Consider the following 14,423-nt stretch of genomic DNA (forward strand, 5'->3'; position numbering starts at 1 on the left):
CACGAAAAATTTGAAATCATCCTGAACTCTTGTTTTATGGTACTAAACGCCAAAAAACGAAGAACAGTCATGGCAAAGCAATGACTATTGTTCATTAGATATTACTTTTTATTGGCCCAAAAAATTTTAGGCGATTCGAAAGCTCATCGCCCAAATTCTTGAAGATGGCATGAATATTAGCACACAAAAAATTTGAAAGCGTCTTGAATTCCTATTTTATAGCCCTAAAACGCTAAAAAACGAGGAACATTTATGGAGAAGCAATGACTATTGTCATTAGGTCGTTTCTGACGGGCCCACAAAATTTTAGGCTATGCGGAGCCCATCACCTGAATTCATAAAGATGGCATGGACTAAAGCACACAAAAAATTGAAAATCATCCTAAACACTTATTTTATGGCCCTGTAAGAAGGAACACTCATTGGGATGCAGTGACAAATGTCTTTTTATGGCGAAATCATCCTGAATTGCTCTTTTATAGTCCTAATATGCCCAAAAACGAGAAACAATCATGACAAAACTATGACTACTGTTCATTAGGTTATTTCTAACGGGCCCACAATATTTTAGGCAATTCAAAGCCTGTCGGCCTAATTCATGAGAACAGAGGGCAAATTAGCACACGAAAAATTAATAATCGTCCTGAATTCCTGCTTTATGGACCGGTCATGGCGAAACAATGACTATTGTTCATCAGATCGTTTGTGCGCTCGCAAAATTTTAGGCGATTCGGAGCCTATCGCCCGAGCTTTTCAAATTCCATTCGGTAAGACACATGTCCTACTATTATACAGCAAAAAGTATTTATTTATTTTTTCGGTGTAATTCAGAATGAATGATATAACTAAAACCAGAAAGTGTAAGAAACAAAAGGGTACATCTGGTAGTACATAAAGTACATGAGAGAGTTATATGCTATGATACAGAGGATGTACAAATGCTGAGATAACGGCTGCTTCCCTTCACGTGCCTCGTACAAAAAATTTAGTCAGCTCCACGACGGAGATGAAGGTTTGTACATAAAGTCTTGAGATGTTGATCCATAGTTTAAGTCGAGGTTATGGAGTTGCTCCATGAGCTGAGACCGTCTTTCTTTGAAGAAGTCCAGACGCGCTGTTAATTCTACCAAAGTGGAAGATGCAGCTGAGGGATGTCGGCTATAATCCATCGCCTGCTAAATTCATCGTCAAAGATCATCACAACATAACAATGAAGTTCAAAATAATCGTATATGCACAATCATAACAACATAACAATGAAGTTCAAAATAATCGTATATGCACAATCATCACATAGATCAATGTATTGAAGCTCGATCTAACACAAGTCCGACAAAATCCAGATTCATGCCACAGAAAACCCACTATAGGAGGTAGTGCTCCCTCGAAGAGGACTCCATTCTTAGAGCTCGAATTCGAGACCTCTAGTTAAGGGTGATCTAACAAAGTTACTAAACGACAAGCCTTTTGTTGCTAAATCAAAAAGTGATAAGAGAAAACCATGCTGACTAAAATTCCTATACAAGGAATCCTGCCAAATTCTGTTATAGCATTTCTATAGCGTTGGGGTCATCCAAGTGTGCATGAGTTTGCATTGTAGTCTATAGTGTGACCACTTGTTCATGAGCTGTTGAGAGAGAGAAGCAGCAGAAGTTTTTATTTCTGTTACCTCAGCGGTTCTTGAAGTAGAATGCACGGAAGGAGAATCAATGGCACCGAGTTCATCCAAGGATAAACTAGTTGAAGCCTCAGTACTCTTGGAATCACTTAAGGTCGTATCAAGAAATAGCTTTCGAGCAGGTTGTCTACCGCTGGGGCCAGATTTCAGTACTTGTCCTTTAACATTCCTCATATCTGCACCCAGCAATTCCTGCATTAATTTCAGAAGTTTTAGCATTTATGAAAATTTATACACAACTGAAGAACATTGGATGATAATAGTGATTTACTACCTTGAGGTCAGAATTTCAAGAAGATATGCATCTATCCTTTTTACAAATAATTTTCATTGACAAAGGAAAAATGACACTGTATAGCCGCTGTAAAAATAATAGCGGGAAAAAATATATAAAATTTGTATATTTTTTGTATATATATACATTCCGTATGTTATATACAAAAATTATACAAATTTTATACAATTTTTCGGCTACCAGATGTAAATAGTTTCTGGCGCGGGCTAAAAGGGATAATACCCCCCCCCCCCCAAAAAAAAAAAAGAGGCTTTTTTGGCCCCAACAGTTCAGCTCTAACAGCATTAGTTTAAATGCTTACTAACCTTTTAAATTTCCTGCAGATTTTAGTGGTTACAAGAGATAATAAAGACGCCTGAATATGTGTCATTACGTGATGAACTTCAACAAATAAACCTGACACCCACAGAATATACCAGGCTAACATTGTTTCAGCTCCTAAGTCTAATCTCCGCGACATGTGAATGGATCTAAAAAGATATAAAACTATAGCATGGAACAAAGTAAGAAGTTAATCACCAATTACAAGAGGTAGTAATTTCTAACAGCTTATAGGTGGATATCTGCACAAATGGGAAGAGGTTGACATTCATATCTTCAGGAACGAAAAGAAGAGGAAATGATGCAATAGCAGTAAAGGTCGAAAGAGCCTTTGAGTGAATCGAAGTATATATTTATGTAAAGATTGATATTCCATGGTTTTTCAGCGAATCCCATGGTTACTAGCTATACATTCTCAACTTATAGCTCATGTAGCACTAAAAGTAAAGAACTCATAAAATATACGGGGCAGGGGTTTAAAATTTGCTCCCTTATAGACAAAAAAAGCAGTGTCTCCAACTCATAATCCTTAAAACAATGAAGACTTGAGATTAAGCAAAAAAGAAGCAAGAGGGAGGGACAAGTTAGGGAGTAGCAGAAGTAAGAAGCCAACTACAGAGTGCTTATCATACAAAATTACAGGAAGAAGCAAGATATAACTTAAGAGCACAGATAAGAAGATGTAATGCCAATTACAGCGTGATTAAGAATTCTGAGATCCAGGTCGAGACACAGATATGATGCTGCAAGTTAACCTCTATGTATGAGTCAATATTGTGTAATAAAATGTGTATACCCATCGCTATGCTTATTAAAATATAAATGATAAAAATCACCTCACTTCTTTGTCTTCTTTCATGATTACAGAAAGCAAGTGTTGTGTCAAAATCTTGCTGAAAATACTTCCTGCAAATAAAAACATACTTCATAAGGAGAAATTTATCAATAACATGTTAGATGAAAGATGATTACACTTCAATCTCCCCCCAATTCTTTCAAATATGCATGCCCAAAGATGAAATGTAATTCCAATGTCTCGTGCTGAACACTTTCTAAATTTCTATGACGAGGGGAATAAAAATGCGTTGCGGTGTTGTAACATGGAGGAAGTACCCACAACCAGATGCTAAATAATCCAAGCTTAAATAACAGGCACATATCCAACTGTTCCATCTTAGAAGAAAAGTATTGCCTGCTTTTATTTCTGTAATGCCTAATAATGGCTGAGTTGTTGGACACCAAAAGATACCCAACTTCCACAGCTGAATAAATCGTTCCTCCCTCCACCCCAGCTAAAACTTATCTACATTTGCAGCTACAAGTCAAAGAACAATCACTTCTCAGCCGGATTATTACTTATCTGTCCCAATTTGCACGACATTCATTTCCATTTTGGGATTTCTGACGTATTTGATCCTATCTGGTCATAATATTATCTCATACGACTTTCACAAATTTCAGAACATTAGATTCATTTAACAATTAAAATTTGAACTTTGATGTTGTATTTTCTCTTCCAAGCAAATCTTTCAACTTCTATAAAAATATTTTCTTACATCATTACTTATATGAAAAGATTAACGTTTAAGACTCTGCTCAGTCAAATAGTGTAACAGAAAAGAGAACAGACAGTGCAATAAAATGACACCGAGTACATTAAACCATAATGCTTTACTAGCTTAAAACTTGCTGAAGCCGTCAATGTAATTAACATGAGGTTATTCCTTGAGCCACAACAAAATCACACATTTTACAAATTAAGACAAATCGATCCTCTTTTCCTAAAAATAGACCAAAGTATTCCTTCTTTTGTCGTTTTCTCCACCATCTTCTGCTATAGTACATAAGAAAAAAGGGCACTATCACTAGCACTTGCAGTGATATTTTGTTATTCTCTGCTTGGAAAACAAATATTTTTTCCGTTCGTTTTAATAGCTTAGATCATCGTTTAAATGTTTAATCATACTGAAAAGCACATGATGAAAAGTTGGAAATCCATTGAAGAATTCATCATAAATATTAAGTATTCCCTCCGTCTCAATTTATGTGGCAGTGTTTGACTCGGCACGGAGTTTAAGAAGAAAAAAAGAAAGACTTTTGAAACTTGTGGTCTAAAACAAACCATAGATATTTGTGTGGCTCTAAATCAATTCATTAAGGCTAAAGTAGGAATTCTAAAAATAAATTGTTTCTAAATAAGGAAAGATTTGGTACTGACCAAAAAGGAAAGAGTGCCACATAAATTAGGACGGAGGGAGTACATTGTTAATGGCTGCATGCAACCAAGAAGTACATGAAATTGAAGCAAGGGACTTGAAAACATTCAAGACTATTCCAAAACTTACAGGTGAGAATTATGGTTTTGCCCATGTTGAAGTCGATCACAAACATCAGATAGTGAGCCATAGTGATGCTGCCGTTGCTGATTAAGTTGATGATGCAACTCAGCAACTTTCTGCTTTAATCTAGCCACATCTGCTTCTGCCAGGGCTATCTCTTCGAGCTCAGCCCTAGTCTTTAAGAAAGTACAAGTCCTTTCAGAAACATAACAAAATCAACCAAAACATGAACAATATAAAGCTACCGAATCATCAATACAAACCTTGGAATCCATACCACGAGAGCCCGATAATTGTCCGGAAGACATGCTCAAACCAACTTCCAGTGCAGCTCTTAGATCCCTCTCTGCTTGTAGCTGTTCTTGTAGTCTTGCAACCTTCAACAAAATCACACAGTATTTTACACATTAGAAGATGCATAGAAGCTTGTGGAGGAAAAAGTTTCATCAACTACAAGTGCACTGCACATCCTAAATTAGAATGAACACACAGAAGGAGAAGTAGAAATTTTATCAACGAGAAACCTATATATTTTCTATAGTGACCAAAAGACTAAGAACAGTTAGATCAAATAGAAAGGAATGAAATTGAATGGGAAAGGTTAAATAATCACCCCCCCCCCCCCCCAAAAAGGGTATAAATGACAAAAAAGAAAGAGGTCGCCAAGTGGTTTTGTAGTAGTATATATGTATGTAGATCTAGTGCAGCCACTACATATTTAAACAGAGACCCTACTGGAAAAAGGAAGAAGTTAGCTTGAAAATACACAATTATTTGTAGGCTTTCTAGGAATTTATTACACGGGAAATAAATCATACATCTTGCTCAAGAGCCAAGCGGCGCTCATGCAAGGCTTGCTTCCGTCTCTCCAAGCTCGCCTGCAGAATTGCATTTCCTCTTGCCTAGCAAAAGTTTAAGGTAAATGGTCTCAGAAAAAAAAAAGGAATGATAAGATGAATTAAGAGGTCAAAGCCTACTGATGTAACTTACCTCCTTCGCAATCCTATGGCGCAAGTCATTTTTGGTAATCTCAAGTCTCTGTATGGCGAGCCTATCAACAAGTCATCATGGCCCACATTAGAAAGGACATTGAATAATAATGGAATGACAAAAGATACAAACTAACTCATTAATGTAATACAGTCTGAAAGTGCTTTATCTTTCAGTATTTGAATGTATGATTTGAATCCAGAAAAATGTGAATCATACAAATATAGAGAGGCACACACACGTTAAAAGGACATCACATCCAAAACAAGGTACAAGTTTGTCATAGAACATTACTGATGAATATTAGGACACTTCAAGAGAGCACAAGTTTGTACAGAACAATCCTAACACCCAAAACAAAGTACAATAAGAAAGTAAACATCCAAATTGATGCCACAGAGATATCTGTTGATCATCAATCTTCAATTATTTAATTTAAGTAAAAGGAAGTTGTCATATTGACATCATAGAGGCATCTATTTATCCCCATAAGAATGAAAGATTATCAAAGGCGAAAAGCGCAAAAAAGCTCAAAGGTCCGTTGGGGCTTTAAGCACAAGGCGCAACTAAAGCGTGGGCTTTAATGAAAAAAGGCGCAACTGGAGAAAAAGTAAAAATATGTATATGTATTCGAAAACTAATAATTATAAGCATGAATAACAAATATATAGACAAAGAAATTGAAAAAATTACGATAAAGCGAAATATCAATTGTTTAATACCGCCTTTTTAGGATTACACTCATTGGCAAGAAAAATTATGCCTTGGAGCCTTGATGCGACACTAAAGCGTCCATAAAGCGAGGCGAAGCGCTCAACATGTTTGAGCCTCGCTTCAGGGCTTAAGCGCGCCTTTGACAACACTGATGATTACATTTCAATTAGATGGAACAAGTTTCTCTGGACACCACAGGAAATAGAGAGAGAGGGGGAGGGAGTTAGTGGGACTGTGGGAGATAGAGGGGGGGGGGGGTGAGAGAGTTAGTGGGAGAAACCATACTCTTCCTCTCCAGAGGAATCAATTGATTCCGTTGATGGCGTCATTCTGCCCTGTGCAAAAGAAAACAACAAAAGATCAGATTCCCAATGTCAGCTGTCATCACAAGGGTAACAGACACAACCCTTTCATTTGTTTTATACTTTCTAGCAAAGCAAGCAAACTAAGTTTTCATGCTACTGATCAATAGTTCTCCCAAGCTTGATTACCTATTTAAGGAAAATAAAGCAAATTGTTGTTTTTGCCCGACATATTTAACGTTCTATTAATATGATTATCTTATCCCAATCAGCACTCTCATTTAGCTGTGGTCTCCACCAGTATAGCATGCAATGACTAAGCCTGACGTTTCAAGCCTAAGAAGTTTCCTAATTGCAAGATCTACATATGCAAAAGGTAACACAGATAATTCCCAAAAATACAAATGTTTTAAAATTTGATTGTTGTGGACACTAGAGAAGCCGGATTTGCAGATTAATGCCGACATAAGTTAAACTAAACATGTGATCGAAAAAAGAAAAAAAAAAGCTCCATGTGTTTAAGAAAAGAAACTATGCAACTAACTACAACTGAAAAGGTGTTTAAGCAACAAAAATTAAATTGTTCAAGTGAAATCAGTCAACAAAAGTCAAAACTCACATTGCTTCTCCCCCAAAAGGTTGATTTTTTGACATTCAGGTTAGAAGGAGTTAGCTTGCTGCTAGGCTTGTCTGCACGTGAATCAGGTCTGGAGACACCATGAGGTGGCCCAGGATCCCTAGATGAGAGTATTTCACCCATAGATCGCTGAGACTCACTACTAGCTAATTCACAAGGACCATCAACCTCATTTCCACATCTTTCCAGCTGTTCGCTGAATGGAACATTAGAACCTGCAAGGGGCTGAGTATCTACAGTTGGTTTTAACGTCACTCCTTGTACACGACTATCCCTAGGCGATCCAACATCCGAATCATCACCGCCGAAACCCTGCATATCAAATTAATGCACACCCTAAATAAATATCTGCAGAAATCTAATACACCCAGGGCAGGAAAATCTAGTTGCCAACGGTCCATATAAGAAATTAGCAGAATTCAGGCTGACACAAACCATAGTAACTATGTCCTCGTACAGAAAGAGCCATAGGACGAATTGACTGCAATAAATGCAGTAGTAGCCACTTTTTAAATAGTTAGCAGACATATATGCACCAAACTTCTTCATTTGTTATGTTGGTTTGACTACAACAAATATAAGCAAATCATGTACTGCACATATTCCAAGACATTTCCTAATAAGACTATTCATAGTTAACTCACTTTATCACAATTTACTGAGTAGAGAGATACCTCTTGCCTACTCTTAGATTTGGTCCTAGAGCACCTAAAAATGTCTACTTTTAGCTTGGATAGCAACGAGAGAAGCCACACTCATAGCCGAGGATTTGAGAAAGAGGACGCTCCTCCATGCCACTCAGTGCTCTGTACGGAAGAGACTGGAAGGATGAATTTGTGAAGCACAGTTTGGAATATGTTGTCAAACATTTGATGTCAGCTACTGTCAAACAATTGAGGAAGAGGAAGGCAATCCATGCTAATTGGTGCTTTATGTGCAAATTAGGAAGGGGTATTCTGGAGCAGAGTATGGAATATGTTTAGTATTTAATTGGTAATGCCAGCTACTATCAAACATTTGACGTTAGGCTAAACACTTAGAAGCAAAAGGAGAAGAAGTAATGTATGGGAAGTGGTCACTGGCAATTATGTGTATGATTTGAAAAGAGAGGAACAACGGAACAGTATTTTTCGAGCACCTACGAGATTTGATTATCATGGATAAGTGGGTGTGCTTTTCAGAGAATTATATCTGTGTCTAGATTCTTTATTTTTGCATGCATATCATCAGTAATCATATTAATGAAATAATTGCTTTATCAGAAAAATAAAAAAGGCTGTCATAACAGTTCAGATTCAGCAAATAATACAACTTCAAATAATAATAAATGAAGAAGATGGAGAAAGAGAAAAGAAGAAATCAGTAAGTGCAATGGAAAACGGAAACACTTTATTCATGTCTCAGAAAAGAGGAAGAGAAAGAGCAAGAACCTTATAATCATAAAGATCACTGGCAGCAGAGCCACTGCTTTCGCTTAATTTTCCACTCAATACACGCTCACAATCATCGTCAGTGTCTGGGTCAACCTCATTTTCAGCATCATGATAACCATGGTCCTTCATATCAAGATTTTCATCATCTGATGACTCTTCACTCCCACTATTTCCAAATTGAGAATCTGCTGAAATAGAGCACCTATGGAGATTATCATCCTGTAAGCAAAGGCAACAAACAGCTAAGCTCAACCATCACAGTAAATTCTGCAAAAGGACAAAGCTAGTTCAACAAATATGTACGACAGTAGGATAGACCAAGTCAGTCAATAAACAGAAAACATTTTCATGAGAAAGAGGAAGTCTTGAACGAACGAACAAACAGGAAATAAATGCAGAAAGAGATGAAGGGTATCCCATGGGATAAAGATAAGTGCCATAAATAAAGGAGAATGGTGAAATAAACTCATAAATAAGGAGAAAGGACAAAGAAATTGCATTGCACCACAAAAGAGGAAAGAAATGAACTCTTAAGCAACTTCAGTGTTTTAATTTTTGGTGAAAGCACTTTTCTCCGTTATTTCGGAGCCACTTACATCAAAAATATTCTCATATTCCTCAAGAAGTGTCGTAATGATAGCTTGGGCATTGTTTGCAGCATTAGCGGCAGCAAGAAGCTGAGCAGAGTTATCTCCACTAACATCAAAGTCATCTTCCAACTCGCATTCACCCGCTAAAAGAGGGCGTAACAGCAATGGTGCCATACAAGCGGCAACAGCAGATGGAGTCATACGGTTTTCAGTTGCATGTGAAGAAATTGTATGCATCATCTTCAGAATTCTATAGGAGGAGGAACATTATAGGTTAGGTTGGTAAACTGATGCATGCACTTGAAGCTTAAAGAAAAACCAAAAATACTTCTTTCACTAGCATACAGAGTTCATCTTCCTCAAATAAAGGTGTAGGATAACTAATGTGTAAATATGATTCAAGTTACTGTAGAACTGAGACTATAAGAGTATCTCTGTCTATATCCCTTTTATTTTCCTCACGTTTGTCAGAAGTATATTGAAATATTGCATCTTAATAAGAAAAGTATATGGACAAAGAAAATTAATGAAAGTGGGCAAGCTTTGAAAAAGTCAACCTGAGCCCCAAAGAAACAAAATGTGTCAGACAAAACCTTATACAGATTATAGAATTTTGAGTAATGGAACAAGAGCATACAGTTAGAACTTATCCGCTAACAGTAGTTGAAAGCTTTGGGATAACCCGCTCAGCTCTAAACATTTCTATGGGATTTTGATTTCTAGTATCCAGAGGGATTTTCTTTTTTTGACGGATAATTAATATCCAGATGGATTTTGCAATTCAATTGTCTAAGACTCTGTATATCTATCAGGACGTTGTGACACCAATTAGAAGCAGAAGACAACAGCACCATAAAAGATTCCATGAAAAAACTGAAACCCAAGGATCCAATCCGAATCACAGGCAGACTAATCAGCAAAATACAAAAAGGATCTACCTCTGTAATAAGCGCCTATTGGGTTCAGGAAATGTCTCAAGAATGGCAGAGCGTATAGCATTGACCCGAGCTTCCTTCCGATCGATTTCTATTATGGCCAAAAGTGGAACAACTTGAACTTAGAAAACCAATTGCTTATGTTTCAACAGTCTAAAGTGAAGAATATTAACTGATCATAAACCAGTAGTCCATGTAATCACAAAGAAAAGAAAAACTCAAGCAACCAAGACATGGATCTACAGTAACTTCAACTAAGAAATATAAATAGACTGGTACAACTCAGGAAGTATGTAATGGATGTCCTAATTAAATCACAACTGATAATCTAGCTGAGTTCCAAGAATACAACAACAACAACATACCCAGTATAATCCCACGGGTGGGGTCTGGGGAGGGTAGTGTGTGCGCAGACCTTACCCCTACCTGGAGAGGTAGAGAGGTTGTTTCCGATAGACCCTCGGCTCAAGAAAAGGTGGAAAGGAGAATAGGGGAGAAGAAGAAGAGGAAAAAACAATGCTGAGTTCCAAGAATAATTAACTAAAATCTTAAAGTTGATAATTTATATTATTTGACTGCTGAAAGCAAGAAAATATCATGAACTCGGGACAAAAAAAGGTGGAATCTGTCAACGCTTCTTTTTTCTTTCTTGGCAGGTATGGAAGATGGCAAGACATCACTGCCTAAAGCTGAAACACATTGTTTATAGTTTCTTTCATCTCTGTTCTGATTGTCATTTGAGAGAAGTCTCGTCTTTTGTCTTTAGTTTTTTTTGGCTAAATAGGTAAATAGACACCCGCACTAGCACAGAATTCTGTTTCCGGCCCCCCAACTCCACGGGTTCCAGGTTTTCATCGAGACACCTGAACATGCTTGAAACTGCTATTCTGACCATTGAACGAGCTTCAATGGCAATTATATTGTTGAGTTGGACATAGTGCGTGCTATACATGACTTTAGGGAGCGTGAAACTAAACAAAAAATTATAATGTAATAAATTTTGTTAACTTTGAGGAAAAAACATGAGTTTAAGCCCACAACTTGGGACCTTTTCGCTATAATTATACGCTGTGCAGGATAAAGCAAACAAACACAAGTATTAAAGAGACTACAAGGAATAACAAGAAAGAGAGCCACGTGGTGACTACAAGTAACAAGAAAATTAGAAATACTCAGAAAATGGTTACAAAATCTCTTACAAAGGAGTTGGAAATTTACTTACTGTAAGCTTCCAACAAAGCGGTGCAACAGGAAGCAGGCACAGGAGATGATGGCAGCTCACGAAGCACATGCTGCATAAATGTAGCACCAATTATGTTGTACTTAAAGAGCATCAAGATATAAAAATGAGAAACAACATTAGGGGGAAGCACCAAATGAGTGTAAGTTCATAAAATATTAACCAATACCTTGACGCAGTCACCAATTACATGAGCATCCTCCTCCGGCGCAAATTCAGTTTTTCCTATGGAGATCAATTTGAAATCAGCAAGCCAAGGGGAATCCACTATTTAACAGGACAACAGTATATATAATAAACCACCAAAACAGATTCTCCTTCATGTTCTTTTTTAAAGAACAATTAGCTAGACCACATCCACAACACTAAAAGAAAGGAGAATAAAAGAAGGGAGAAAACAGAAAGAGATAATGGTCGTACACGAGTTCTTGTGAATAGCAATTATTTCATCATCAGTTATCAAGACTGATAGATCGGACAAATAGATGGGGCCATTGCATTAGAAAACACAAGATTGGACCATTAGGGAGACCCTAGTCCTGTTGCAAAGCACTACATTGACCTTTACTCAAATGCAATCAGTACTCTACACTTGATTAAGGGCATTTCTGCGAGCGAGGAGCAATGCAAAAGCAAGTGGGAGGAGAAGCAATGCCATGAACATTCTGCTAAGCCTGGAAAACAAAAGCCCCCCCCNCCCCTAAAGCAGCTTGCTTTGGTTGGATAGCTGCAATGGAAGCTTGCTTGACTTAGGACGAGTTACATGGAAGGGATTCTCCCTCGGAAACAGATGCTTCTTATGAGAAGAATCCCTGGAATCCAATAGACATCTCTTTTTCCATTGCAAGTTTGCAACTTCTCTTGGCAAATTTGGCCTCTGAATATATTTGGAGTAAGTTGGATGATGCCACAAGATGTGAAAGGCCATCTCACTCTCTGGCAGAATCAGAAGCTGGACATGAGCTTGAAGCCAACTTGGAAGACCATCCCACTGTGCATTATGTGGACTACTTGGTTGGAGAGGAACAATAGGTGTTTTGAAGGGGAAAAAACAACATATTTCTTTCGTAAAGCATAGATGCGTGCAAAACTTTTACTTGTGGAGTAGGGGCAGTATGCTGAAAAATCCAGCATTTCTTTTGGATTTTTTCGAACCTTGTTGCAGCAACTGTTGAGGTTATCTAGTTTGGATCTTTTGTACTTTTGCAGTACCTTCAGTACTCTTCATTATTAAAACTATCTTACCGCATCAAAAAAAAATTGCTAAACCAAGGTACTGACTATAACAATCAGAAATAACATAGAATAGCACTGAATTACACAACCAAAATGCATTCCAGACCTAAACAATACTTCAATTTCTTGAAACATAGTGAAATTAGATGGTACAGATAGACAACCCTTTTTGAAATGTGATAGCACATCCAACGGATGGCAGTCATGCAGTAGAGCAGATGTACCTTGTTCGTATTCTTTTACTCTCAGCTCCACTTCCTCGACATCTGCAGATTGTCGCAATATACCTTCGACCTTGGTTCCTAAATAGGCAGTTTATAATCAAAATAATTTACAAACGTAACCTAATCATCATTAAACCCATTCAACATCCTCAGTAAGGGAGAGACAACAATGTGAACATCATAATATGTTATTTAAGCAGATAAATATTCAATATTGCAACAAGTATCAGAGGAAAGGAAAATAGGACCAGAAACTAAAGAGGAACAAGAGAGAAATTGGGGCTCTTCACAGTCTCAGAATTTCCATCATTCAATTTCCTCGAGACCAATAATAACCACCCAGAGCTTATAGAACAGCTATTTTTTTATAAGGTAAATAATTTATTAACAAGTGGGGACTAACCCCGTACATAAGTCGTGTACCAAAAAAAGAGAACCTACACCAAAATATGGTTCTCAACAAAAGAGATCCAATCCTCTATACAAATAGGGACCTCATGAGTACAAGAAACTAGGAACGGAAGACTACTTTGCAATAATCCACAAAAGACACTGGAACAGCTATATAATCCACGGTTTATATCAACACTCCTCTAATGATAATCAACAGCTTGTAGAACATCGTTATAGCTAATAGGTATGCACAAATAAGAAAGAACAAGTTTGGGTTTGCTTCTTGTGTTTAGAATCAATATGCCTGAGCTTTCTAGATTTTCCAAATTTTCTGGCCATAAGTTGTTGGAAAATGGAAAATTTCCAAGCAATATCAATATCAAGTACGCCTTAATCCACGTTTCCAAACACAATAACGTGTAAAGTTTATCCAGCAAAAGAAGATATTACACCAACCGAAAAAGGTTATCCAACTAAAGTAACCACGTAATTTAAAGCAAACAATATTTCAAAACTACTCTTGCACAACCCATATTGCAGGAGGGAACGGGTTGCCTTACCAAACTTCTCAAGAAACCTCAGCGCCTTTTCAAGAAATGATGGGCCTCCATCTATATCTTCTAAGGCGAGCAAAATTGGTCTTCCGACAACTAAAGATTTAACAGGACGTTTATCCCTCCCTGAATAAAAAGAAACCTGGTCAGATCTTTATGCCCTAACAACAAACAGGGAACAGGCAAGTTTCATCTGGACATAGCAGCCAAATCTCATCTGGAGCATTAACAATGTAAATCAGAAGTCTTGGAAGATAACATTACTAACATTGATGGAAAGACCCTTCAATAGAATCACCAGTGTCATTTCGGAAAATGCCATTGTGTCCCATAACAAGAGCAGCACTAGGTGCTTGTGCAAGAGCATGCTCTAGGGCGGTCTTCCACTCGTATAGATCCTCCAATGTCTCTGCCTGCAGTTCAAAGTTCAAGGCTCAAAAGATGATTATCTACTAATTTATGATCCAGGAATAAGTATACTTTAGCAGGCATGGGAGCTTTGTGTGTGTGTGGGGGTGGGGGGGGGGAGGGGGGGGGTCATA

At 37.5% G+C, this 14,423-nt stretch overlaps 1 protein-coding gene across 2 annotated transcripts in view; it reads right to left on the reverse strand.

Annotated features, from left to right (window-relative positions):
- The window catches only part of LOC109235392 (rho GTPase-activating protein 7-like), a 21,731-nt gene continuing 8,071 nt past the window's right edge, over positions 764-14,423 (reverse strand). Inside the window, exons 6-22 of one of the 2 annotated variants that reach the window (XM_019401478.1) lie at positions 14,150-14,294; positions 13,888-14,007; positions 12,935-13,012; positions 11,644-11,699; positions 11,457-11,526; positions 10,238-10,325; positions 9,306-9,549; positions 8,707-8,928; positions 7,259-7,588; positions 6,623-6,672; positions 5,624-5,684; positions 5,452-5,535; positions 4,897-5,010; positions 4,640-4,809; positions 3,131-3,200; positions 1,670-1,870; positions 764-1,175 (exon numbers count right to left, since the gene is read on the reverse strand). In XM_019401478.1, coding sequence (XP_019257023.1) covers positions 990-1,175; positions 1,670-1,870; positions 3,131-3,200; positions 4,640-4,809; positions 4,897-5,010; positions 5,452-5,535; positions 5,624-5,684; positions 6,623-6,672; positions 7,259-7,588; positions 8,707-8,928; positions 9,306-9,549; positions 10,238-10,325; positions 11,457-11,526; positions 11,644-11,699; positions 12,935-13,012; positions 13,888-14,007; positions 14,150-14,294 — 2,289 coding nt within the window. In that variant the 3' untranslated portion in view covers positions 764-989. The remainder of the gene's footprint in view (positions 1,176-1,669; positions 1,871-3,130; positions 3,201-4,639; positions 4,810-4,896; positions 5,011-5,451; positions 5,536-5,623; positions 5,685-6,622; positions 6,673-7,258; positions 7,589-8,706; positions 8,929-9,305; positions 9,550-10,237; positions 10,326-11,456; positions 11,527-11,643; positions 11,700-12,934; positions 13,013-13,887; positions 14,008-14,149; positions 14,295-14,423) is intronic. The other variant, XM_019401479.1, reaches the window with a different exon arrangement.

The sequence above is a fragment of the Nicotiana attenuata genome, chromosome 12, assembly GCF_001879085.1.
Source record: "Nicotiana attenuata strain UT chromosome 12, NIATTr2, whole genome shotgun sequence".
Classification (NCBI taxonomy): domain Eukaryota; kingdom Viridiplantae; phylum Streptophyta; class Magnoliopsida; order Solanales; family Solanaceae; genus Nicotiana; species Nicotiana attenuata.